Here is a 20,304-nt window from a genome sequence, read left to right on the forward strand (position 1 = left end):
AATAAGCACTAGGGGATCTGGGATTCCAGTGACAGGAAGGAGGCTGGCAAGTCACTGGGGAGGGATAAAAAGCAACTACTCAGGGGAGGAAATTGAACACTCAAGAAGTTCTTCTCAAGAGAAGTAGACTTATCAGAGATCAATAGATCAAAAAATATCTCTATTCATCCTTCTGCCCTCCAGACTAGATCAGGAACTCCTTGAAGGCAGGGATCTTGTCCGTTACCTCTCCTTTCCCCTTGAACTCAATTATGATTGGATGATACATAGATAGATGGATGAAGGGATGGACGGATGGGGGGGTTGGATGGTTGGGTAGTTGGGGGAATGGATGGACGGATGGATGAATGGATGGATGGCTAGATGGACAGGTGGATGAATGGATTAATGGATGAACAAATTAATAGCAGGATATACAGTAGATAAACAGATGGAAAAGTGGATGCGTCACGGATGGGCTGATATATAAACATATAGATGGCTAAAGGGACAAGCAGATAAATGGGTGGATGGGTGATAGACTAATAGATAAATGGGCTAACGAGTGAATAGTTGGATAAACTGATAAGACAAATGAATGCACGGCTGGCTTTCATGAGTGGATGGATGGATTGACAAACAGACTGATAAACAAATGGATGAGAAAATAGATGAATGGATGGACAGACAAGAAAGGTTTGATATCAAGACATTGGTCAGGGGTGGGGAAACTGAGAAATCTGGGCTGGGAATAGAGCACTTAGGGATCTGGGAGAAGCGGTGGTGCTTGGGAAACTGGGAAGAGAGGGTGGAAGAACCCTTCTGGTGGAAGGGAAGCCAGTGTAAAAGGACTAGGAGGAAAGGGGAAGTGGTACCATGCTGAAGACCCTGGCCCGGAGCCCAGCGCTAGGCTTGGCAGAACAGAGGGGCTGGGGGCCCAAGGGCCCAGGGAGAGCCAGGCCTGGGAATCAGCTGGATCAGAGCCCTCAGCCAGCCAGCCTGACCCCAGAAAATGGAGGCCCCAAGAGGCCATCCTTACCAGCTCTGACCCCAAGGAAGTGACTGTTGGGCACGTGGAGGGTCTCTAGAGAGGTAGGTGTTTGCGGGGTTAGGGGCTGGAGAGCCTCAGCAGGGCGGGGGCAGCAAAGGCCTCCCAGTGGTGAAGCTAGGCTTCCTCCCTCCTTCTCTTCCTCCCCACCCCAGCCCTCAAGGCCGCCCCTCATAGTCCCTGGCTTCCTCTGGGCAGGGGGCCTGGCCCCCATGGCCTCCCAGGCCAGCCCCTGGAGCACCACCTGCCCCAGCCGGCCAGAGACTTCCTGTAGCGCAAGAGATTTATGCAAACGGGCTGGGGTGGTGATGTCACCCCAAGGGGACTATCTCCCAGCGGCAGGCCTTCGATAAAATCAGGAACTTGCGCTGGCCCTGCAATGTCAAGGGAGGGGGCTCACCCAGGGCTCCTGTAGCTCAAGGGGCAGGCCTGAGCCCTGCGCCCGCCCCGAGTCCGTCCGGCCCCCGACGGGGCGCCCCATCCCAAGGGGCTCCGCACTGGCCCCCACCGAGGCAGGGGACCTGACAGGCTCGGAGCTCGGCTGGATGTTACAGGCGTGCAAAATGGAAGGGTTTCCCCTCGTCCCCCCTGTGAGTACCGGGACTCCTCTACCAGCCCAGCCCGCGGCCCTCCGACGCCCGCCTGCCTGCCCGCCAGCCCACCAACCCGCCGGCTGCCCTCCGGCTATCAGTGGGAAGCTGGTGTTTCCTCCCAGCAGCTCCTGGCCTGAGACCCAGCGAGGGGGCCATTCGCTTCCTCGGAGTGTGCCCTGGCGGGCTGAGGGCTGGGCCCACGGTGGGGCTGTGATCGGTGGGGCCTGAACGGTTATTTATAGTTGGGGCTTGGGTGGCAGGCCTGAGCCCCAGGGCAGGGTGCTGGGCTGAGGATGGTGAGGGTGGCGGCAGGGAGGTGGTGGCGGAGGAGATGAGGAGACTGGCTTGCCGGTGAGGAAGCCGGCCCCCAGGACAGTAAAGGCTCATGGGCAGGAGGCAGCAGGCCAGAGATCTCAGCCCAGGGCCTGGGTGCTCCTGGATACTGAGGCTGTCTTGAGCCTGAGTCCCCAACACCCAGGCTGGGGCCTGGCACAGAGGACATAGTTGTGGTCCTAAGGCTCTGAGCTCTGGGCCCAGGCCCTGAGTGGCGGAGGCAGGGGCCGGGGAGGCGCTGGGCTGGAGCAGTGACGGGAGCAGAGACTGGCCATGCAGTTAGGGCTGGAGATCGGGAAGAGGAGGGCAGGAGCTGGGGTTGGAGACATCCTGCGGCTGAGATTGAGGCTGGGGTAGGGTCTGGTCAAGGGTGAGCCTGGGGTGAAGGCAGGGGCTGAGGCTGGAGGAGAAGAAGCAGGCGTCCCAGCGGTCCCCAGGGAGGGAAGGCCAGCCGTCTGGGGCGGACCCCTTCTGCTCCTGTTCTCAGTGACAGTTGCAGCCTTTGGCAGGTGTCAGACTTGGGCCTCTCTGAGAGGACCTATGTCCCTTTCCCACCCTGTCTGCCCTCAGCAGGGGTAGGGACCCTTGGGGGGAGCTGGCAAGGGCTTGGCAGGACCTGTCCACCTGACTCAGCTTTCCTGGCCTGGATGCAGCTCCCTTCACCACCCCCACCACCCAGCCAGGCCTCAGAGCCCCGGGGAGGCACCCCAGGTTGACATCCTGCTGTGGGGCTGTGCTACCCACAAACCCGGTGCTAGGATCCTGGCCTCCTGGGAGCCAGCCAGCCCCCACCTGGCCTGGTCCCACCCTTCTCCAACCTGGGACCAAGAGTCTGAGGGGGCAGGCAGGGGCAGATGGAGGTGGTCCTGGGAAGAGCCACCTCTGCCCTGAGAAAGCCACAGGCCCAGGGGCTCAGCCACCCTGTCTGAACCTTGACCTCTCAGTCTCTGAACCCCAGGGAGAGCTGCAAAGGAGACATATCTTGGGCTCCCACACCAAACCCCTCAGCTCCTCTCCTCAGCCCAGGGGCTAGTCTGGCGTGGCTCCTGGATGGTGGGCTCCTAAGGCAGTGCTGCTCCTCAAACCAGACCCTGAGGGCCAGAGTTACTGTTGTGCAATCCTTGGGCACATACTGCGGGGGTGGGGAGAGGCCTGGTGACTGTTGGGAAGCCAGTATGCTTGTCCCTGTGCTGGGGGTGGGGGGAGGGAGTAGCCCAGGGAGGGGGGTTGATGGGAGGAGCAGGGAGGAAGAGGGTCAAGACTCTGGCCCACGGCCCCCAAAGCCTGCCTGGGCGAATCCTGGAAATTCCATCAGTGTGACTAGCCATTGGTCATCGTGGTGGCCCTGGGCCTGCCTGTGGCCTGGGCACAGGCTGTGAGAGAGGGGAGTGGGGTGAGGAAAGTGGCAGGAGGACAAGCATGTGTTCTGTGGAGTGAGTGTGCAGGAGGAATACCCTGGAAGGATATGGGTGTGAATGTGTGTGAATGCATTTGGCAGCGAGCATACGGATTCGTGTGTTAATTTGGGGGACACTGTGTGTGTCTACAGGTGGGTGTAAACAGGGCTCGGGTGACGACAAGTGTGTGGATATGCCAGTTGACCCCTAGAGTGAGTGTGAATGGGTGTGAGTTCACATGTGGGAGTGTGGGTGGAAGTGTGTCGTGGGAGTATGAGGATGGTTGGGAGGTAGGCGTATCGGTGTTTCGGTGTCACGGTGAAAGGGCAGACACGTAAGTTGGGACCTGGGAAAGCAGTGGACTGTGAGTGTGAAGTGACCGTGGGGCGCTGCCTGCTGTCCTCTCAGCCCTGGTCCTTTTCTGACCTCTGACCTCCAGGGTCCCTGTCACCCCCTTTCTGCAGGAGCCAAGGCTCTTGCTCCCCTGGGTCCCTGCTTTATTGTCGCCTCTCCCAGTTCTAAGCAGAGGGAGAGCAGTGGGCCTGATGCAGCTGCTCAGTGTGGACATACTGGGGGGCTGCCAACCCTGCTGGGGTCTCCCTGCCGCCATCCGAGTCCTGACACCCTCCTCTCTCAGCAGCCATCAGAAGACCTGGTTCCCTATGACACGGATCTCTACCAACGCCAAACGCATGAATATTACCCGTATCTCAGCAGTGATGGAGAAAGCCACAGCGGTGAGTACAGGGCCCCGCCCCGCCCCCACTTCCCCAGCCTGGCCTGCTGGGTTCTGGGCAGAGAGAAAAGACTCGTTCCTGGGGCTTCTTTGGAATTCTGAGCATCGGGGCCAGTTAGCTTTCAGGGTCAGGCATTCAGTAACCCCCCGCCCCGCACCTCACACCCACATTCCCAGCCTGCTTTTACGGAGCATCCTTGGTGTGCCAAGGCACAGGCTTCGTCTCTTGCACATTTATCTTCTTGACCAATCCTTGTGTCCTTTTGACACACGAGGAAATAGACTAAGGGGCTACGGGACTCGTACAAGGTGGCACAGCTGGTCAGGGGGTCCCAGCTCTGACAGCTCCAGGTCCAGTGTGCCCTCCTTTTTCCCTCCCCCCCAGCACCCCGTCTTCCTCTCTGTTCTTGGCACCCCCTGAACCTGAGCTCTTGTTGGTGCAGCCCTGCTTCCTGCTGTGTGTGGCTAGCAGTGCTTCTCCCATGACATTTTGGGCTGGATAAGTCTATATTGTGGGGTCCGTCTTAGGCATTGTGGGGTATTTGGCAGCATCCCTGGCTTTGACCCACTAGATGCCAGCAGTACTGCCCATCAAGACACCAGAATTACCAAATGTCCCCTCTGGGGCAGAACCACCCCTATTTGAGGACTACTGACCTAAAGGAAAGGCCCTGGGCACCTCCCCTCTCATTCAGTAGGGCCAAGGCCCCCAGCTGGCTGGGGATGGGGGCGAGGATGAGGCCTGGGCCTGAGGCTTTTTCTCTCTGGGTCTGGCTGCCCCCACCAAGGCCCAGGCTTGATCCTGAAACAAATTCAGGGGAGGGGAGGAGGGCTTCGGTGCCTGGGAGCTGGGCAGGGAGATAAGAGAGGTCCCCTGACGTGGATCTTGGCATATTGCTGGGACACCCCTGAACCAAAGGCAAGGTGGCCTGGTTAATGGGTCTTCACTGGGGGATTCTCCAGTGGGTCTGATCTAGGTGGGCCAGACATCAGAGTGTCTGCAACCCCAGGGGGACAGGCATGCTGTGTGCCACAGCTGCGGAAGGTTTCATACCTGAAGACCTTATCTGGGGGCCATTCACACCTGTAGCCCCATTGTGCTAGCACACGGTTTAAACCTATAGGCCACACTCAGAGATGCCACATGTGGCGAGTCCTTATTCAGGGCCTCAACATCCAGATGCCAAAACTTGACAAAACTTGTTTCACTGGAACTCACACCTGACAACAATTATAAAGATGATCCCTGGAAGCCACGTCTCAGAAGTAGGTAGTGAATGCTCTTCAAGGGCCTATCTGGGAATACACAGGCTTCTTTCAGAACTCCGAGGCCAGAAAGGCTTTAAAAACCACTTTTTTTTCATCCTTTTAAGCTTACTTACAATTCTACATGAAATGCATTTTCTCTGTGGAAAACCCAGACAGTTTAGAGGGAGAGTCTCTCGAATTCTATCTCCAGTTCCCCCGGCCAGGATCAAGGGCTGGGTGTCCTTGACCGGAGACCAGCAGCTCACCTTTCCCCCAGGCAGTTTGGGACCTAAGACGGTCCCTCCCGGCTTGAGAACCGGCGCCCCCTGGTGGCTGCAGGCAGCAGAAACAGCTCTGGTCCCAGCAAGCTCAGGGCTTGCCACCACCCTTCCAGCATGAGGGCTTTTTTTCCTCCTCTGGCCTGACGCCTTCTCAGCTTCACTGGGTTTGGGTGCATTTCCTTTAGGTCTATTGAAGCCTCAGTTTACCCTCCTGTAATATGGGAATGCTGTTTATATATCTAGAAATCAGCGAGGTCAAGGTCTGGCTGATGGAGTGAACACTTTAGAGAAAGCCTGTGCTTTCCTGGCTCAGGGCCCAGGCAGACCCCTTATATGCGGGTGGATCTCTAGGAATGACTCCTAACTGGATGCCTGAGCAGCCTTTGGGGTTCTCAGACCCAATTTCTTCTTTATGGGGACTCCTCCAGCGTCCTCAGGTGTCCTGGGCATGTTTTGAGCCTTCTTTTTTTTGGGGGGGGGGTGCCCACCTCATTCAAAAATTCCCAGGCCAGAGATTGAACCCAAACCACAGCAGTAACCTATGCTACAGCAGTGACAACCCCAAGTCCTTAACCACAAGGCCACAAGGGAACTCCTGTTTTGTTCTTTCTTAATGCCTGTTGGAAGGTATTTTCTGGAGACTCAAGACTAGAGACACCCCCACCTTCTTCTACCAGTTCGGGCGTGTCCTCTGCATCTATATTTTTAGGTGGTGAGATTTAGCGAAAAGGCCCTGGGGCCAGACCTGGGTCTAGTCCTGGCTCCATTACTCACCAGTGTGTAACTTTGGAGCAGGTGACTTAACCCCTCTGAGCCTGTTTCCTCATCTACGAGCATGAAAATACTTACCTCCCAGGCTTGCAATGATTGCATGAGGTAATGCATGTCATGAATGAGGTAATAGACTGAATACAAGGCCCAGTAAACTTCCAGGACATGGTCTGTTAGCTTATTGCATCCTCCCAGGCAGAGGAGATAAAGCAGCTGGGAGAGTGGAGACACACAAAACCTTCCGTGATAGATCAACCAGGTCACGTTTCAATGATCTAGATGCCAGCCAACCAGCACCCCCCCAACTCATCCATCCATCCACTCCTCTCCCATCCTCCCATTCACCCACCCATCTACCCAGCCACACACCCATCCTTCCAACACTTAGTGTCCAACCCACTTGTCCATTCATCCCCTCATTTGTCCATCCAGCAAATAGCCTCTGATTATACACTGTGTATCAGACACTGTTCTAGGCACTGGAGGTTCCACGATGAGCAGGCCAGGCTAGGCCAGGCCACTGCTCTCACAGAGCTTGCAGTCCAGTGAGAAGAGAGACGACGAACAATCAAATTGACAGACATGTTGTAGAAAGTCCTATAGAAAGCAGAGTAATGTAGGCTTTTCCGTTGTAGCTCATCGGAAATGAATCCGACTAGTATCCCTGAGGATACGGGTGGATCCCTGGCCTTTGTTCACTGGGTTAGGGATCCGGTGTTGCTGTGAGCTGTGGTATAGGTTGCAGACGTGGCTCGGATCACACGTTGCTATTGCTGTGGTGTAGGCTGGCAGCTGTAGCTCTGATCGGACCCCTATCCTGGGAACTTCCATATGTCCCAGGTGCGGTCCTAAAAAGCAAAAAAAAAAAAAAAAAGGCAAGCAAGCAGATAATGTGATTCAGAGTGTCTGGGGGGATACTTTGGGTGGGCAGGGAAGGCCTCTGAGGAAGGTGGCAGTTGAGTGGAAATCTGAGCGCAGGGAAGGAACATGAATGCAAAGGTAGGCAGATGTTCTAGGTGGAGAATAGCCGGTGCAAGAGCAGGAGGGACTCGGGCGGGACCAGAATGGCCGGTGGGCACAGGGGACAGACATGAAATGAAACCAGAGGGGTCTGTAGAGATGACACAGGGCCTGAAGGCTCTGGCAGGAGTTTATAGCTGACATCTAATGAGAAGCCATTGGAGGGTTTTGAACAGGGGGATGACATGATCTAAATGACCGTGTGTGTGTGTGGGGGGTGGAAATCTAAATAAATTATAAATGTTTAATTTTAATTATTTAAACAAATACCCATTGCAAACAATTTAAAGATACAACAGCATTATCAAGTGAGATATGCCTTCCCTCTTCTCATTGTTTTGCTTTTTTTGCTTTTTTTAAAAAAATGAAAGTTGGTTTACATTTCTCTTCCCACTCTTACTGTTAGCACCGTGGTCTATCCTTGAAGATGTTTTATTCTACATGTGTAATCCTGTATGTTTGTAGATGAATACCTACACACCCGCATGTTCTAGCTGTTCAGAAACGGACTGTAGGATCATGCTGTTCTGCAATTTGGTACCTTTTGTTTTCCTTTTTGGCCTCACCTCACCCGAGGCACGTGGAAATTCCTGGGCCAGGGATCCAATCCATACCACAGCAACCACCCAAACCAAGCCACCACAGTGACAATGCCAGATCCTAATCCCACTGAGCCACAAGGGAACTCCCAATTTGATACCTTTTATGTAAACGAATCAGTCATTTCTCCATGGCATACATAGCATATCAGAGAAACTTAAAATCTATTTTTCCAGGAGTTCCCGTCGTGGCCCAGCGGAAATAAATATGGCTAGGAACCATGAGGTTGCAGGTTTGATCCCTGGCCTCGCTCAGTGGGTTAAGGATCTGGTGTTGCCTCGAGCTGTGGTGTAGGTCGCAGATTCGGCTCAGATCTGGCATTGCTGTGGCTGTGGCATAGGCCAGCTGCTGTAGTTCCGATTGGACTCCTAGCCTGGGAACCTCCGTATGCCGCAGATGTGGCCCTAAAAAGCAAAAACAAAAATCTATTTTTCCAGTCTTTCTATTACAGGGCTATGTAAATGTATATAGAAAGATTTGAAGTAGACTTAGAACAGTATTTATTTATTCATTCACAAACATTTACTGAGTACCTTCTGTATGCTAGGCGGAAATGAACCTAGCTTGATTTTTTTTTATTTTGCAATATTATCTATTCATCAGTACTATGAAAGATCAGAATTCGACTCTCTAGTTATTTACAACACACACACACACTTCTCCACACATCCTAAAATATTTACAGTAACTTTTTCCCCCTTTTTTTCGTTTTGTTGCTATAATTGACATACAACATAAGTGCGTAAGTTTAAGGTGTGACAGGAGTTCCCATCATGGCTCAGTGGGTTACAAACCTGGCTAGAATCCATGAGGACTCGGGTTTGATCCCTGGTCCCTCTCAGTGGGTTAAGCTGTGCTGTAGGTCGCAGATGTGGCTCGGATTCTGCATTGCTGTGGCTGTGGTGTTGGTTGGCAGCTGCAGCTCTGATTGGACTCCTAGCCTGAGAACTGGAAGGTGCAGCCCTAAAAAGGAGACAAAAAAGAAGCAAAGAAAAAAAAATTTTTAAGGTGTGACAGCATAATGACTTCACACACGTGTGAATTTGTGAAATGAGTGCCACAACAGTGTAGTTAATATCCATCCCTTCATGTAAAACTGAATCTCTTTGTTGAACAGCAGAAATTATCACAACCTTGTAAATCAACTATACTTCAATAACTTTTTTTAAAAAATGAAAAAAAAACAACCCGCACACACAAAAAATAAAATCAAATAAAATAATAAAAAATAAATAATTTTTAAAAATCTATCCCTTCATATAGTTACAGAAATTCCTTTTTTCCCCTTGTGGTAAGAACTTTTAGGGGCTACCCCCTTAACTTATGAATGTACCAGACAGCCGTGTTAGCTAGAGTCATCTTGTGCATTACATCCCCAGGACTTAATGATCTTACCACTGGAAGTTTGCACCCTAGACCCATCATCCAACTTCCCCCACCCCCACCCCCTGCCTCTGGCAACCACAAATCTGATCTCCTTTTCTGAGTCTAGTTTTTTATTTTAGATTCCACCCAAAAGTGAGATCATCAAGCATTTGTCTTCCTCTGCATTGTAACTTTTGTTAAATCAAGATCTGAGTTTTCCATTATTAGGGCTGTGTGGATATTAGCCACAGCTGAGCCACGTGGCGTGCTTTGATTGCTTGTACTTTGCACCGCTGTGTTTCGGAGGGGCCATGTGGCAGGGAGAGGGACCCCTCATTCCGGAACCAGGCTCTGGGTGGGGGTGACGATAGGCATTTCACCCTCTGTGCCTCAGTTTCTTATTAATGATATCTACTTCATGTGATTGCTGTAAGGGTAGAGTTACTATATGTAAAACGCTTAGAACAGTGAATGCTGTGTAAGGATTTGTTGTTCTTATCATTACAGTCTAAGAAAGGACGTGTGGGAGGTAAGGTTTTGTTGCTTTTGTTTGCTTTCCCTGGTATCTTTATGCTCCCACTTGTAATTTGGCTGTGCATTGAAATCTAGATTGAAAATCATTTTTTTCACCGTAGAAACTGAAAGCATTTTTCTACTCTCTTCTGGTTACTAGAGCTTTTCTTAGGAAATCTGATGTCTTTCTATGTCCTCTTTTTGAATGTAACCAAGTTGGGGTTTTGTTTATTTTTCTGTTTGTTTAGTTCTATTTTGTCTCTCTGGATGATTTCAGACCTTCTTCCAATACCTAGTGGTTCCACAGAATGGGCCTTGAAAAAGATCACTCTGGGGGTTCTCTTGTGGCTCAGTGGGTTAAGGATCTGACATTGTCACTACAGAGGCTCAGGGCAGATCCCTGGCCTGGGATCTTCCACATGCCATGGGTGTGGCTAAAAGACAAGAAAAAAAAAAAAAAGATGACTCTGGCTGGTGTGTGGAGAATAGATGGAGCAGAGGCAGGAGTAGGAACTGGGCAAAGCAAAGTAGGAAACCACGGGGACCATCCAGGAGAGAGAGGATGGTTGCTCAGACAAGGGTGATGGTCTGAGAGGCAGAAAGGAGGGGACAGATTCAGGATAGATTCTGAAGGTAGGGCTCAGAGAATTTGCCATTTATTCTTCTTATTTTTTTATTTTTTTATTTTTTTTTGTCTTTTTGTTGTTGTTGTTGCTATTTCTTGGGCCGCTCCCGCGGCATATGGAGGTTCCCAGGCTAGGGGTCCAATCGGAGCTGTAGCCACCGGCCTACGCCAGAGCCACAGCAACGCGGGATCTGAGCTGCGTCTGCAACCCACACCACAGCTCACGGCAACGCCGGATCGTCAACCCACTGAGCAAGGGCAGGGACCGAACCCGCAACCTCATGGTTCCTAGTCGGATTCGTTAACCACTGCACCACGACGGGAACTCCTCTTCTTATTTTTTTTAATTGTGGTAAAACACACAGAACATAAAATTGACCATCTTAACCAATTTCAAAGGTACAGTTCAGTGGCATTAAGTACCTTCATATTGTTGGGCCACCATCACCACCATCCACCTCCAGACCTCTTTTCATCTGAATTTGAGACTGAATTTCTCTATCAATTAAACAATAACTCCCCTTGCCCCCTCCCCTCAGCCCCTGGCAACCGCCATTGTACTTTCTGTGTCTATGGATTAGGCTATACACTAAGTACCTCACATTAGTGGAATCATTCAGTTTTTCTCTTTTCGTGACTGGCTTATTTTATTTAGCATATAATGTCCTCAAGATTCATCCATGTTGCAAGCATATATCAGAATTTCTTTCCTTTTAAGGGTGAATAATATTCCACCATGTGTACATACCCATTCATCTGATGATGGCCTCGTGGGTTGCTTCTACCTTGTGGCTGTAATGCTGCTGTGAACATGGGTACACAAATATCTCTTTGAGATCCTGCTTTTAGTTCTTTTGGGGTACACACCCAGAAATGGAATTGGGTAATTCTATTTTTAGTTTTTTGAGGAACTGCCATATTGTTTTTCATAGTGGCTGCACCATTTTACATTCCCACCAACAGGGTACAGGGGTTCCCTTTCTCCACATTTTTTTCCCTTTCTCAACACTTTTTTTCCCTTTCTCAACACTTTTTGTTTTCTTTCTGGGGCTGCACCTGAAGCATATGGAAATTTCCAAGCTAGGAGTCGAATTGGAGCTGTAGCTGACAGCCTACACCTCAGCTCACAGCCATGCAGGATCCCTAACCCACTGAGCATGGCCTGCGATTGAACCCGCATCCTCATGAATACTAGTTGGGTTCGTTAACCCCTGAGCCACAATGGGAACGCCAACACTTTCTGTTTTTAATTTTTAAAATGTTTCATTATAGTTGATTTACAATGTTCTGTTGATCTTTCCTGCATAGCAATAACAACGCTTGTTATTTTCTGGTTTTTGATTATAGCCATCCTAATTGGAGTGATAGGATTTGCTATTTGCAGTGGGATTGATGAAGGAAATAGAGCTCCAAAGCATGACCTTTCTATCCATCCTTCCATCTTTCCACTCATTCATCTTTTCACATCACAGACTATCCACCAATTCATGCACACAGCCGTCCAGTCCGCCACTCAATCACTTTTCCCATTGTCCTCCCCCCACCACCGAACCCTCCATTCATCTCCCACTGACTTACCCAGCTAATAAATATACACTAAATGTCTTTTATAGGCCAGGCACATTGCTAGGTGTTGTGGAATGAATAAAACACAAGTCCTGCCAGATTTATCTTTTATAAGGGGAACAGCTAAAAAATCTCAATAATTAGGATACAATGTAGAAAGTAACAAGGAGCCTGGAACTCTCCTGCTTTCTGGGTCCTCAATTTCCACATCTGAACAATTTGCAGGACAGCTGGGATTAATGAGCCCTTGTCCAATGGTCTGTGGTTTCCTTCTAAGATGTTTTTCTCTGGCTTCTCAGCCTTGGCTTTCTTAATTTCTCAAACTCTTTCTCTGTCTTGATCTTACTTCTCCTCCCCTGGGGAGAGCCCTCACTTCAGGCTGGGTTTTCTGCTCTGAGGAGATAAGGTCAACTAAATGATACTTAAGGCTTGAATTTTTTTGTGTGTGGGATTGTTTTGAATATCATTTTACTTTTGTCCTGGTGACATATAGGTATTAGTGACACCAAAAAAAAAATGAGTAAGAATAGGAATGTGTGGGTAGGACTTTGGTCCGGGATTGGGAGCTGGTTTAGAGGGAAGAAATGAAAGATATTGATGAATGGATCATTGTTGGCTGGATAAATGAAGGTTCAATGATGGATGGATCATGGATGGATAGATTATGGATGAATGGGTGGATGATGGTTGGGTAGTGGGTGGATGATGGATGGATGATGGTTGGGTGATGGATGGATAGATGATGGGTGGATGATGTTGGCTGATGGGTGGCTGAAGGATGGATGATGAATGATTGATGAGGGGAAATGATGGTAGACAGATGGGTGGCTAAGAGCAGTCTATAAATTCTGACACCATGGATCTTAAAGCTTTCATGAGCAGTCTTGTTCCTCAGAGTGGTATGGTATATAGTGGCAAGAGTTCAGTGCCTGGAGTCATACACAGGAATGTTTAGATCCTGACTCTACCAATGACTGCCTGTAGACAAGGAACTTAACCTCGTTGAGTCATGGTTTCCTCATGCTGTAGTGGCCACCTTCTCAGAGTTAAGGTCAGAATTAAATGAGATAATGTGGATTAAGTACTTAGCACAGTGCCTTGTACATAAAAAAAAAAACCCTACTAAAACTAACTTTTATTGGTCATTTAATCAAGCATTGACTGAGGGCCGGTATGTATTGGGTGCCTAACAGGTTGTAGACAGGAGGATCCAGTGCTCGCTCCAGATACACAAATACACTTATTCTTTTGAGAAGCAGAAAGTCATGCTAAGGGGGCGTAAATTTTAGGATGGCCTGGGTGGCCTACTGAAGCGACAGAAAGGGATTTAGCAATGCCTTCCTAAACAGTCAGCCAGAAATGAGGTCCAAAGAGCCCACGAGTGCTGACCTTTGCATTCGGATGGACTCCTGGCATTGTGTTCCTTCAGAGGGCCTCATCCTTGGATCATCTCTGCCTACCAGACAGTGTTTCTTACAAAATTGCCTGAACACTCAAATCTAGGGTAAAGGCAAGGTTTCTGTTTGGCCTTTTGAAACCTTAATAGTAACCCCAAAGTCTCAGTTGCAGCTTTCAGGGGACCCTGGAGCAAGATTCCAGAGCCTTAGTGAGTACAGGGATCTCCTTAGGATCCAGTTAAAGGCCAGAATCCCAGGTCTCCTCTTGGCGCTGCAGATTCTGTGGGTCTCCGATGGGCCCCAAACCTGCAGGCTTTTCAAACTCTGGAAGTAACTCTGATGAGGGTGTACTCGGGCTGAACCTGCCAAGGTGAGCCTCAGTGGAGCTGGAACAGAGGTGGGGAGCAGGACAGAAAGAGAGCACTCAGGGGCCCTCTAACCCTGGAACTGGAGTAGGTGTGAGGATGTGGGGGCTGGTGGGCAGAAGAAAGATCTGGGCAGGAGTTCCTGCTGTGGTGCAATGGGATTAGCGCCATCTCTGGAGCACTGCGATGCAGGTTCAATCCCCAGACCAGCATAGTGGGCTAGGGACGCAGCGTTCCCAGGTGAGCTATAGGTTGCAGCTGTGGCTCAGGTTCAGATCTGATCCCAGGCCAGGGAATTCCGTCTGCCGCAGGGCAGCCCCCACCCCTCCAAAAAAATTTCTGGGCACTTTAAGCTGGCCAGGAGAAGGCAAAAATGGGACGCCAGGAGAAGGGATGGGGGCAAAGCTACAGCTAAAGAGGAACCTGGTTCTGCTCACCAGATCTCAGAGCCCCAAAGAGCCTGCCTCTGAAAAACAGAGCTCAGAGTTCCCTGGTGGCTCAGCAGGTTAAGGATCAGGCATTGTCACTGTTGTGGCTTGGGTCACTGCTGTGGCACAGGTTTGATCTCTGGCCCAGGAACTTCTGCATGCTGTGGACATAGCAAACAAACAAACAAACAAACAAACAAAAAAAACACAAAAAACCAAAGGCAGAGCCAACTCCCACAGCAAGTGGAGAATTTACAGATTAAGTGTTGTTTTGTTTTGTTTTCCTTTCAGATTTAGATAATTTTGTGGAGTCAGAGTTCTTAGGAAAGTAGGAGTTCCCTGGTGGCTCATTGGGTTAGGATCCAGCCTAGTCACTGCTGTGGCTTAGGTCATTGCTGTGGCATGGGTTTGAGCCTGGCTCGGGAATGTCCACATGCCATGGGCATGGCCAAAAAAAAAGAAACTAGGATTCATTCATTCATTCATTCATTCAGGAAGTGTTTACTGAGTGCCTGCTGCATCCAAGTACTGGAAATACCACAGTGAAAAAAAACAGTACCTGTCCTGCAACACTGGGGCCCCCACTCCAGCCTCTGGGAGAGAATGACATCCAGGGCCCCTCAAACAATTTCTTGAGGCCACCAACTAGGATGGCAGGGAGCAGGGGAATGAGGGATGGAGAAGAACAAACGCAAATTAAAGCATCTGCTGTTTGCTCAAGTGACTTAGGCTCTTTAGAATAAAACAGTAATAATCACTACAATGATGATGACAGTTAATGTTTGTTGAGTTTGACTCTGTGCCAGGTCTTACTCTAAGCGCTTTGCAGGCATTAGCTCATTTAATCCTCATGGCAAGCCTACGAGATAGGGGTCACTCAGAGGTCAGTGGCAGAGCCAGGACAGGAACTCAGCTCTGCTCCATATCATGTACTTTCTCCCCCCATGTCACGCAGCCTCGTGGAAGTGGGAGTCTGGCTTGTGGGTTCAAATGATTCCACATATGGATGAGACCTCGGTAACCAAGCACCCAGTTGGGTCTCTGACTTTTGCCGTGGGGAATCTGAGGCTCAGAGAGGTAGAATATCTTGCCCAGGGTCACATGGCTAGGCCACTAAGAGGCAGGATTTGAAAGCGAGCCTTCTGATAAGCAGTGCAGAGCCAAAAACAATGCATTTCATAGGGAGGTATGAGTGAGTGTGTGTTTCTGAGAGAGAAAGAGAAAGTGGGAGACAGACAGGCCCATGCCCACACACGAGGCTGGCGAAGGTCCCCCTGCAGGGCCATGTGCGTGTCCCAGAGACACCGTCCCGGCTTGGCATCCTGTACACTCCCTCTTTGGGTCACAGGAGAAAAATCCCTCTTGTCACTTTGTTACCACATCTCCTTTTAGACACCAAATTGTACCCAGGAAGTCCTCTGACATGTGGCAGTTTTTGTTCCTGGAAAAGGTGTCCAGAGAAACCAAGTTGAAGACCAGCTCCAGTCCCAGGCAGGGCTCCCCGTGGCATGTAGCTGTTCCCTAAACTCGAACCCACCCCACCGCAGACGCTGAAAGCACCCACAAGGGAGTTTCCGGGAAAGCCTTAGGTCCTGGCAACCTCACTGGAACCTGGGTGCAGCTGCCCAAGGGCATGGCTTTGAAGGGGCAGCACTGGGGGCCTGGACAAGTTCTGGTGTATGAGGCATGTCAGCCCTGTGACTCTGCAGTCACACCTTGGCTGTGTGACAAGACCATGTGCTGTGACTGTGGGCAGCCAGTCAGCTCAGGAACCACGGCTACGTCCTTACGGGGAGGAGAGGGGACTCAGCATTCCCCAAGGGCCCACTCTAGGGCTAGAAGGTTTTACAAGTATGAACTCATTTATACCTTCCAGTAACTTTTTTTTTTTTTTTTTGCTTTTTAGGGGTGCACCCATGTCATATGGTAGTTCCCAGGCTAGGGGATGAATCAGAGCTGTAGCTGCTGGCCTATGCCACAGCCCCAGCAACACCAGATCTGAGCCACATCTGTGACCTACACCACAGCTCATGGCAACACTGGATCCTTTAACTGACTGCTCGGGGCCAGGGCTCAAAACCTTGTCCTCAAGGATACTAGCAGGGTTCGTTATTGCTGAGCCACAATAGGAACTCCACCCAGTAACTATTATCCCCATTTTGCAGGTGAATCAACTGAGGCCAGAGGGGTCTGTGCCTGAGGTCACACAGAAAGTAAATGACAGAGCCAGGATTCGGACTTTTTGGCTCAAGAGCCTGTGTCCTTGTGATCACATGGGAGGCGGGGTAGAATGGTTGTTGAGAACAAAGGCTGTGCCTCAGACCTGGGTCCCGCTCTGCCACCAATGAGGCCTTGGAGCTTGGGTGTGTTGTGTAGCCCCCAAGCCGCAGTGTCCTCATCTATAGAATGTGGGTGGGAAAGTAACAGGGTGGGAGGCGAGATGATTCATGTCAACTTGCTGCCCAGCCTGGTCCGTGGAAAGAGCCCCACACGGCCAGGCGTTATGGTTTGACGATCTTGCCTTCCCCGCTCCGCTCACCCACACGGCCCTGCCATCCCCGCAGACCATTACTGGGACTTCCACCCGCACCACGTGCACAGCGAGTTCGAGAGCTTCGCCGAGAACCACTTCACGGAGCTGCAGAGTGTGCAGCCCCCCCAGCTGCAGCAGCTCTACCGCCACATGGAGCTGGAGCAGATGCACGTGCTCGACACCCCCATGGCACCCACCCATGCCAGCCTCGGCCACCAGGTGCGTGCAGTGCTACCCGCCCAGCCCGGCCCAGCCCGGCCCAGCCCGCAGCCTGTGGTAAGGCCGGCGCTTCGCAGGAAGCTGACACAGGCTCTTACTCAACTCAGCTTCCTGCCCCACAGCGCCAACGGCGGCGGGAGCCTCAACGGCTGTCTTCTGACCCCCCGACTGACCTCGTGACCCTACACCTCTTATCTCCTCTCACCCCACCATGGAGAGAGGCCAGATAATTCCCACACCCCTACTGATCCTCTCCACCCTGATGGCCTTGTTATAGGCCCTCCTGACCCCCAATGGCCAAAGCCCCCATCACTGGCCCCTCATGGATCCGGCAGGCAGGTCACTGAGCCTTGACCTCCTGGCTCCTCCCTCTCCCCACTGACACCCCCCCCCCCTCAGCTGCACCAACTCTAATCTGTTGACCTCTACCATCCTCACTGTCCTCCATCACCCCTTCAGGCACTTGTCACCCACCTATTAAACCCCACTCACTCTGGTGCCCAACTCTCCAGCACCTCCTCCCCCCAGAGCTGCTGCGGGGGGCCCACGGCATATGAGAAAAAGATGCCCCTTCCCCTGGCCACGCAGCCCCGAACCAGGGGAGTGAGTGGGGGTTTCAGCAGCCACTCCTCCCCACAACCTGGCCCCTCTGTGTGGTGACCCTGCCCGACCCCACAACCCACCTTTCTCCCGCATGCTCTGCCCCTTGCTGGCCTCCCATTTCAGCATCCCCTCTTCTCTCACCCAGCTGACCCCCTACCTGGCAGCGCTGAGCTTTGAACTGTCCCTCAATGACCTCAACCCTCTTTCGGCCACCTTCCCAGGTTTCCTACCTACCCCGGATGTGCCTCCCGTACCCCTCCCTGTCCCCGGCCCAGCCCAGCTCGGATGAGGAGGAGGGCGAGCGGCAGAGCCCCCCACTGGAAGTGTCTGACGGGGAGGCCGACGGCCTGGAGCCAGGGCCTGGCCTCCTGCACGGGGAGACAGGTAGGGGGATGCCCAGAGCCAGCCTGGACCCAGCCCGGGCCCGGTTTCATGCCCACCTCGGCCCAAGCCGGCGGACGTGGCAGGCAGGCCATAGAGCTGAGAGTACGTGTGTGTGCGTGCGCGTGTGCGAGCGTTTGCCAGTGTGTTTCGGGGGAGTGCCTGTGAGTGTCTCTGCGCACGTCTGAGCACAGGCGCTGTAGCGAGGCGTGCGCACGCGCGCCAGCGTAGTCCTTCCGAAGCTAGCATTGGGGCGGGGCGGGGCGGGGCGGGGCGGGGCGGTCCCATGTGGAGGGGGCTGGGCGGGCTGGGTGCGGGAGTGCGCGCTGACCACCTCCCGCCGCAGGCAGCAAGAAGAAGATCCGCCTGTACCAGTTCTTGCTGGACCTGCTGCGCAGCGGCGACATGAAGGACAGCATCTGGTGGGTGGACAAGGACAAGGGCACGTTCCAGTTTTCGTCCAAGCACAAGGAGGCGCTGGCGCACCGCTGGGGCATCCAGAAGGGCAACCGCAAGAAGATGACCTACCAGAAGATGGCCCGCGCGCTGCGCAACTACGGCAAGACGGGCGAGGTCAAGAAGGTCAAGAAGAAGCTCACCTACCAGTTCAGCGGGGAGGTGCTGGGCCGCGGGGCCCTGGTCGAGCGGCGCCACCCACCCCACTGAGCCCAGCCCCAAGCCCGCCGGGCCGCCAGGTCTCCCCGCTGGCCATAGCATTAACCCCTCGCCCGGCTGGACACAGGGGGGAAGCTTCCAGGGGCCAGGGGCAGGACTGTGGCGGGCCTCTCCGCCCAGCCCCTCCTCCTCTAAGACCCCTATCCACACCCTTGCTTCGCCTCCCACCAGGACTCCAGCCGCGGCTCCAGAAGGCCGCCTGGGCGTCTGGCCTCAGCGAAGGGTCAGCTTGCTTAGTACTAGGAGTACTTCCTTGGGAGTTCGAAGTCATCTTATTCGTGTAAATTGAATCCTTCTCCTCTTTACGCATCCCTCCCTCCCTCCCCACACCTTTCCCCCATCAGCTTCCTGAAAAAACAAAACATTAAAGTTATTCTCAGTGAGTCCTCTTGTAGTACAGAGTCTCTTTTGAAATGTTTTGTGGGAGCACCCGTTGTGGCTCAGTGGGTTAAGAACCCAACATGGTGTCTGTGAGGATGTGGGTTGAAGATCTCACATTGCTGCAGGCTGCAGTGTAGGTCACAGAGGTGTTTTGGATCTGGTGTCATGGCTGTGGGGTAGGCCGACAGCTGCGGCTCTGATTCAGCCCCTAGCCTGGGAGCTTTCATATGTGTCAGGTGTCATATGTGTCAGGTGTGGGGAAAAAAAATGTTTTGTGCACCTTGTCTGCCCCACCCCCACCCCCGCCATCTGATATGTCTTTTCCTCATTTGTCCCTCGGGCATTTACTAAGGATCCTTTCCAATGCTGGACACTGGGGACATGAGGACAGATGACACATGGTACCTGACCAGGATTTAGAGCCTGTGGATGGAAGAGTCCTCAGTTGTTCTTAGGTAAATAAATCATTAAAAAGCCCTCTGCAACGAATAAATTTTTTTTAGATGCCTCCATGAGCCTTAAGCTCATAAGCTGTAGGCTATGACCCTAGTGATGATTATAATAATAATAATGGCAACAACACTGGATTTTTTGGCCATTTTATTACATGTCATCCCTGAGGAGTGGTATCTAATAGCATCCCATTTTATAGACTGAAAAACTGAGGCTCTTAGAGGTCAAATAGTTTGTCCTAGTTCACACCACGAGTAAGGGGTGGGCTGGATCCCATCCCACGTGGGCTGCTACGTCATTGTAACGTGGGAAGCTTCACGTGTCTGCGAGAGGGTAGCCCGTAGCTCGGTCAGGAGCAGGAATTAAGCCCCAGAGCTCTTGTCAGCTGCAGTGTCCTCATGGGATCCTTGCCAGCAGGACCCTGGTACAAGCGAACCTCTCGAGTGTACCCTTGTGTCTGGCCCCTCTGGCTTAGAGCCTATGGCAGGGGAGAGACAGAAAAAGATGATCAGGGAAACCTGTAAGCTCTTGCTTCCAACAGTAGCAAGAAGAGGCAGCCAACAGTGTGGGAGTGAGGAACTTTGCTCAGCAGCCTGCAGACCTCAGAGAACCCAGATTCTGGGGCCATTCCTGTTGGGACAGATTACCCCCCCAACACACACTCTACCTCCTCGCCCCAAGGGCTTGGGCTGGGGAAGCCCATCTGCAACACCCCCTATGCAGGTCTCCTAGCCCCGAGAGAGGGAAATGGGCTCAGTTCCCTTTTAAAGAAGGCCCAGAAGCATGAGATGCAT

General features: G+C 52.0%; 1 protein-coding gene across 2 annotated transcripts; it reads left to right on the forward strand.

Annotated features, from left to right (window-relative positions):
- Window positions 1–1,342: 1,342 nt before the first annotated feature.
- Window positions 1,343–19,059, forward strand: SPI1 (Spi-1 proto-oncogene). 2 transcript variants are annotated; one of them, XM_047775766.1, is made up of 5 exons: window positions 1,343–1,617; window positions 3,991–4,087; window positions 16,830–17,017; window positions 17,842–18,004; window positions 18,348–19,059. In XM_047775766.1, exons 1-5 carry the CDS (start codon window positions 1,573–1,575, stop codon window positions 18,665–18,667), a joined length of 813 nt encoding a protein of 270 aa, XP_047631722.1. In that variant the 5' UTR covers window positions 1,343–1,572; the 3' UTR covers window positions 18,668–19,059. The 2 variants fall into 2 exon arrangements, with proteins under 2 accessions (XP_047631722.1, XP_047631721.1); XM_047775765.1 differs by having other exon boundaries at window positions 1,355–1,617; window positions 3,988–4,087.
- Window positions 19,060–20,304: the final 1,245 nt, after the last annotated feature.

This window comes from Phacochoerus africanus, chromosome 4 (genome assembly GCF_016906955.1).
Source record: "Phacochoerus africanus isolate WHEZ1 chromosome 4, ROS_Pafr_v1, whole genome shotgun sequence".
NCBI lineage: Eukaryota > Metazoa > Chordata > Mammalia > Artiodactyla > Suidae > Phacochoerus > Phacochoerus africanus.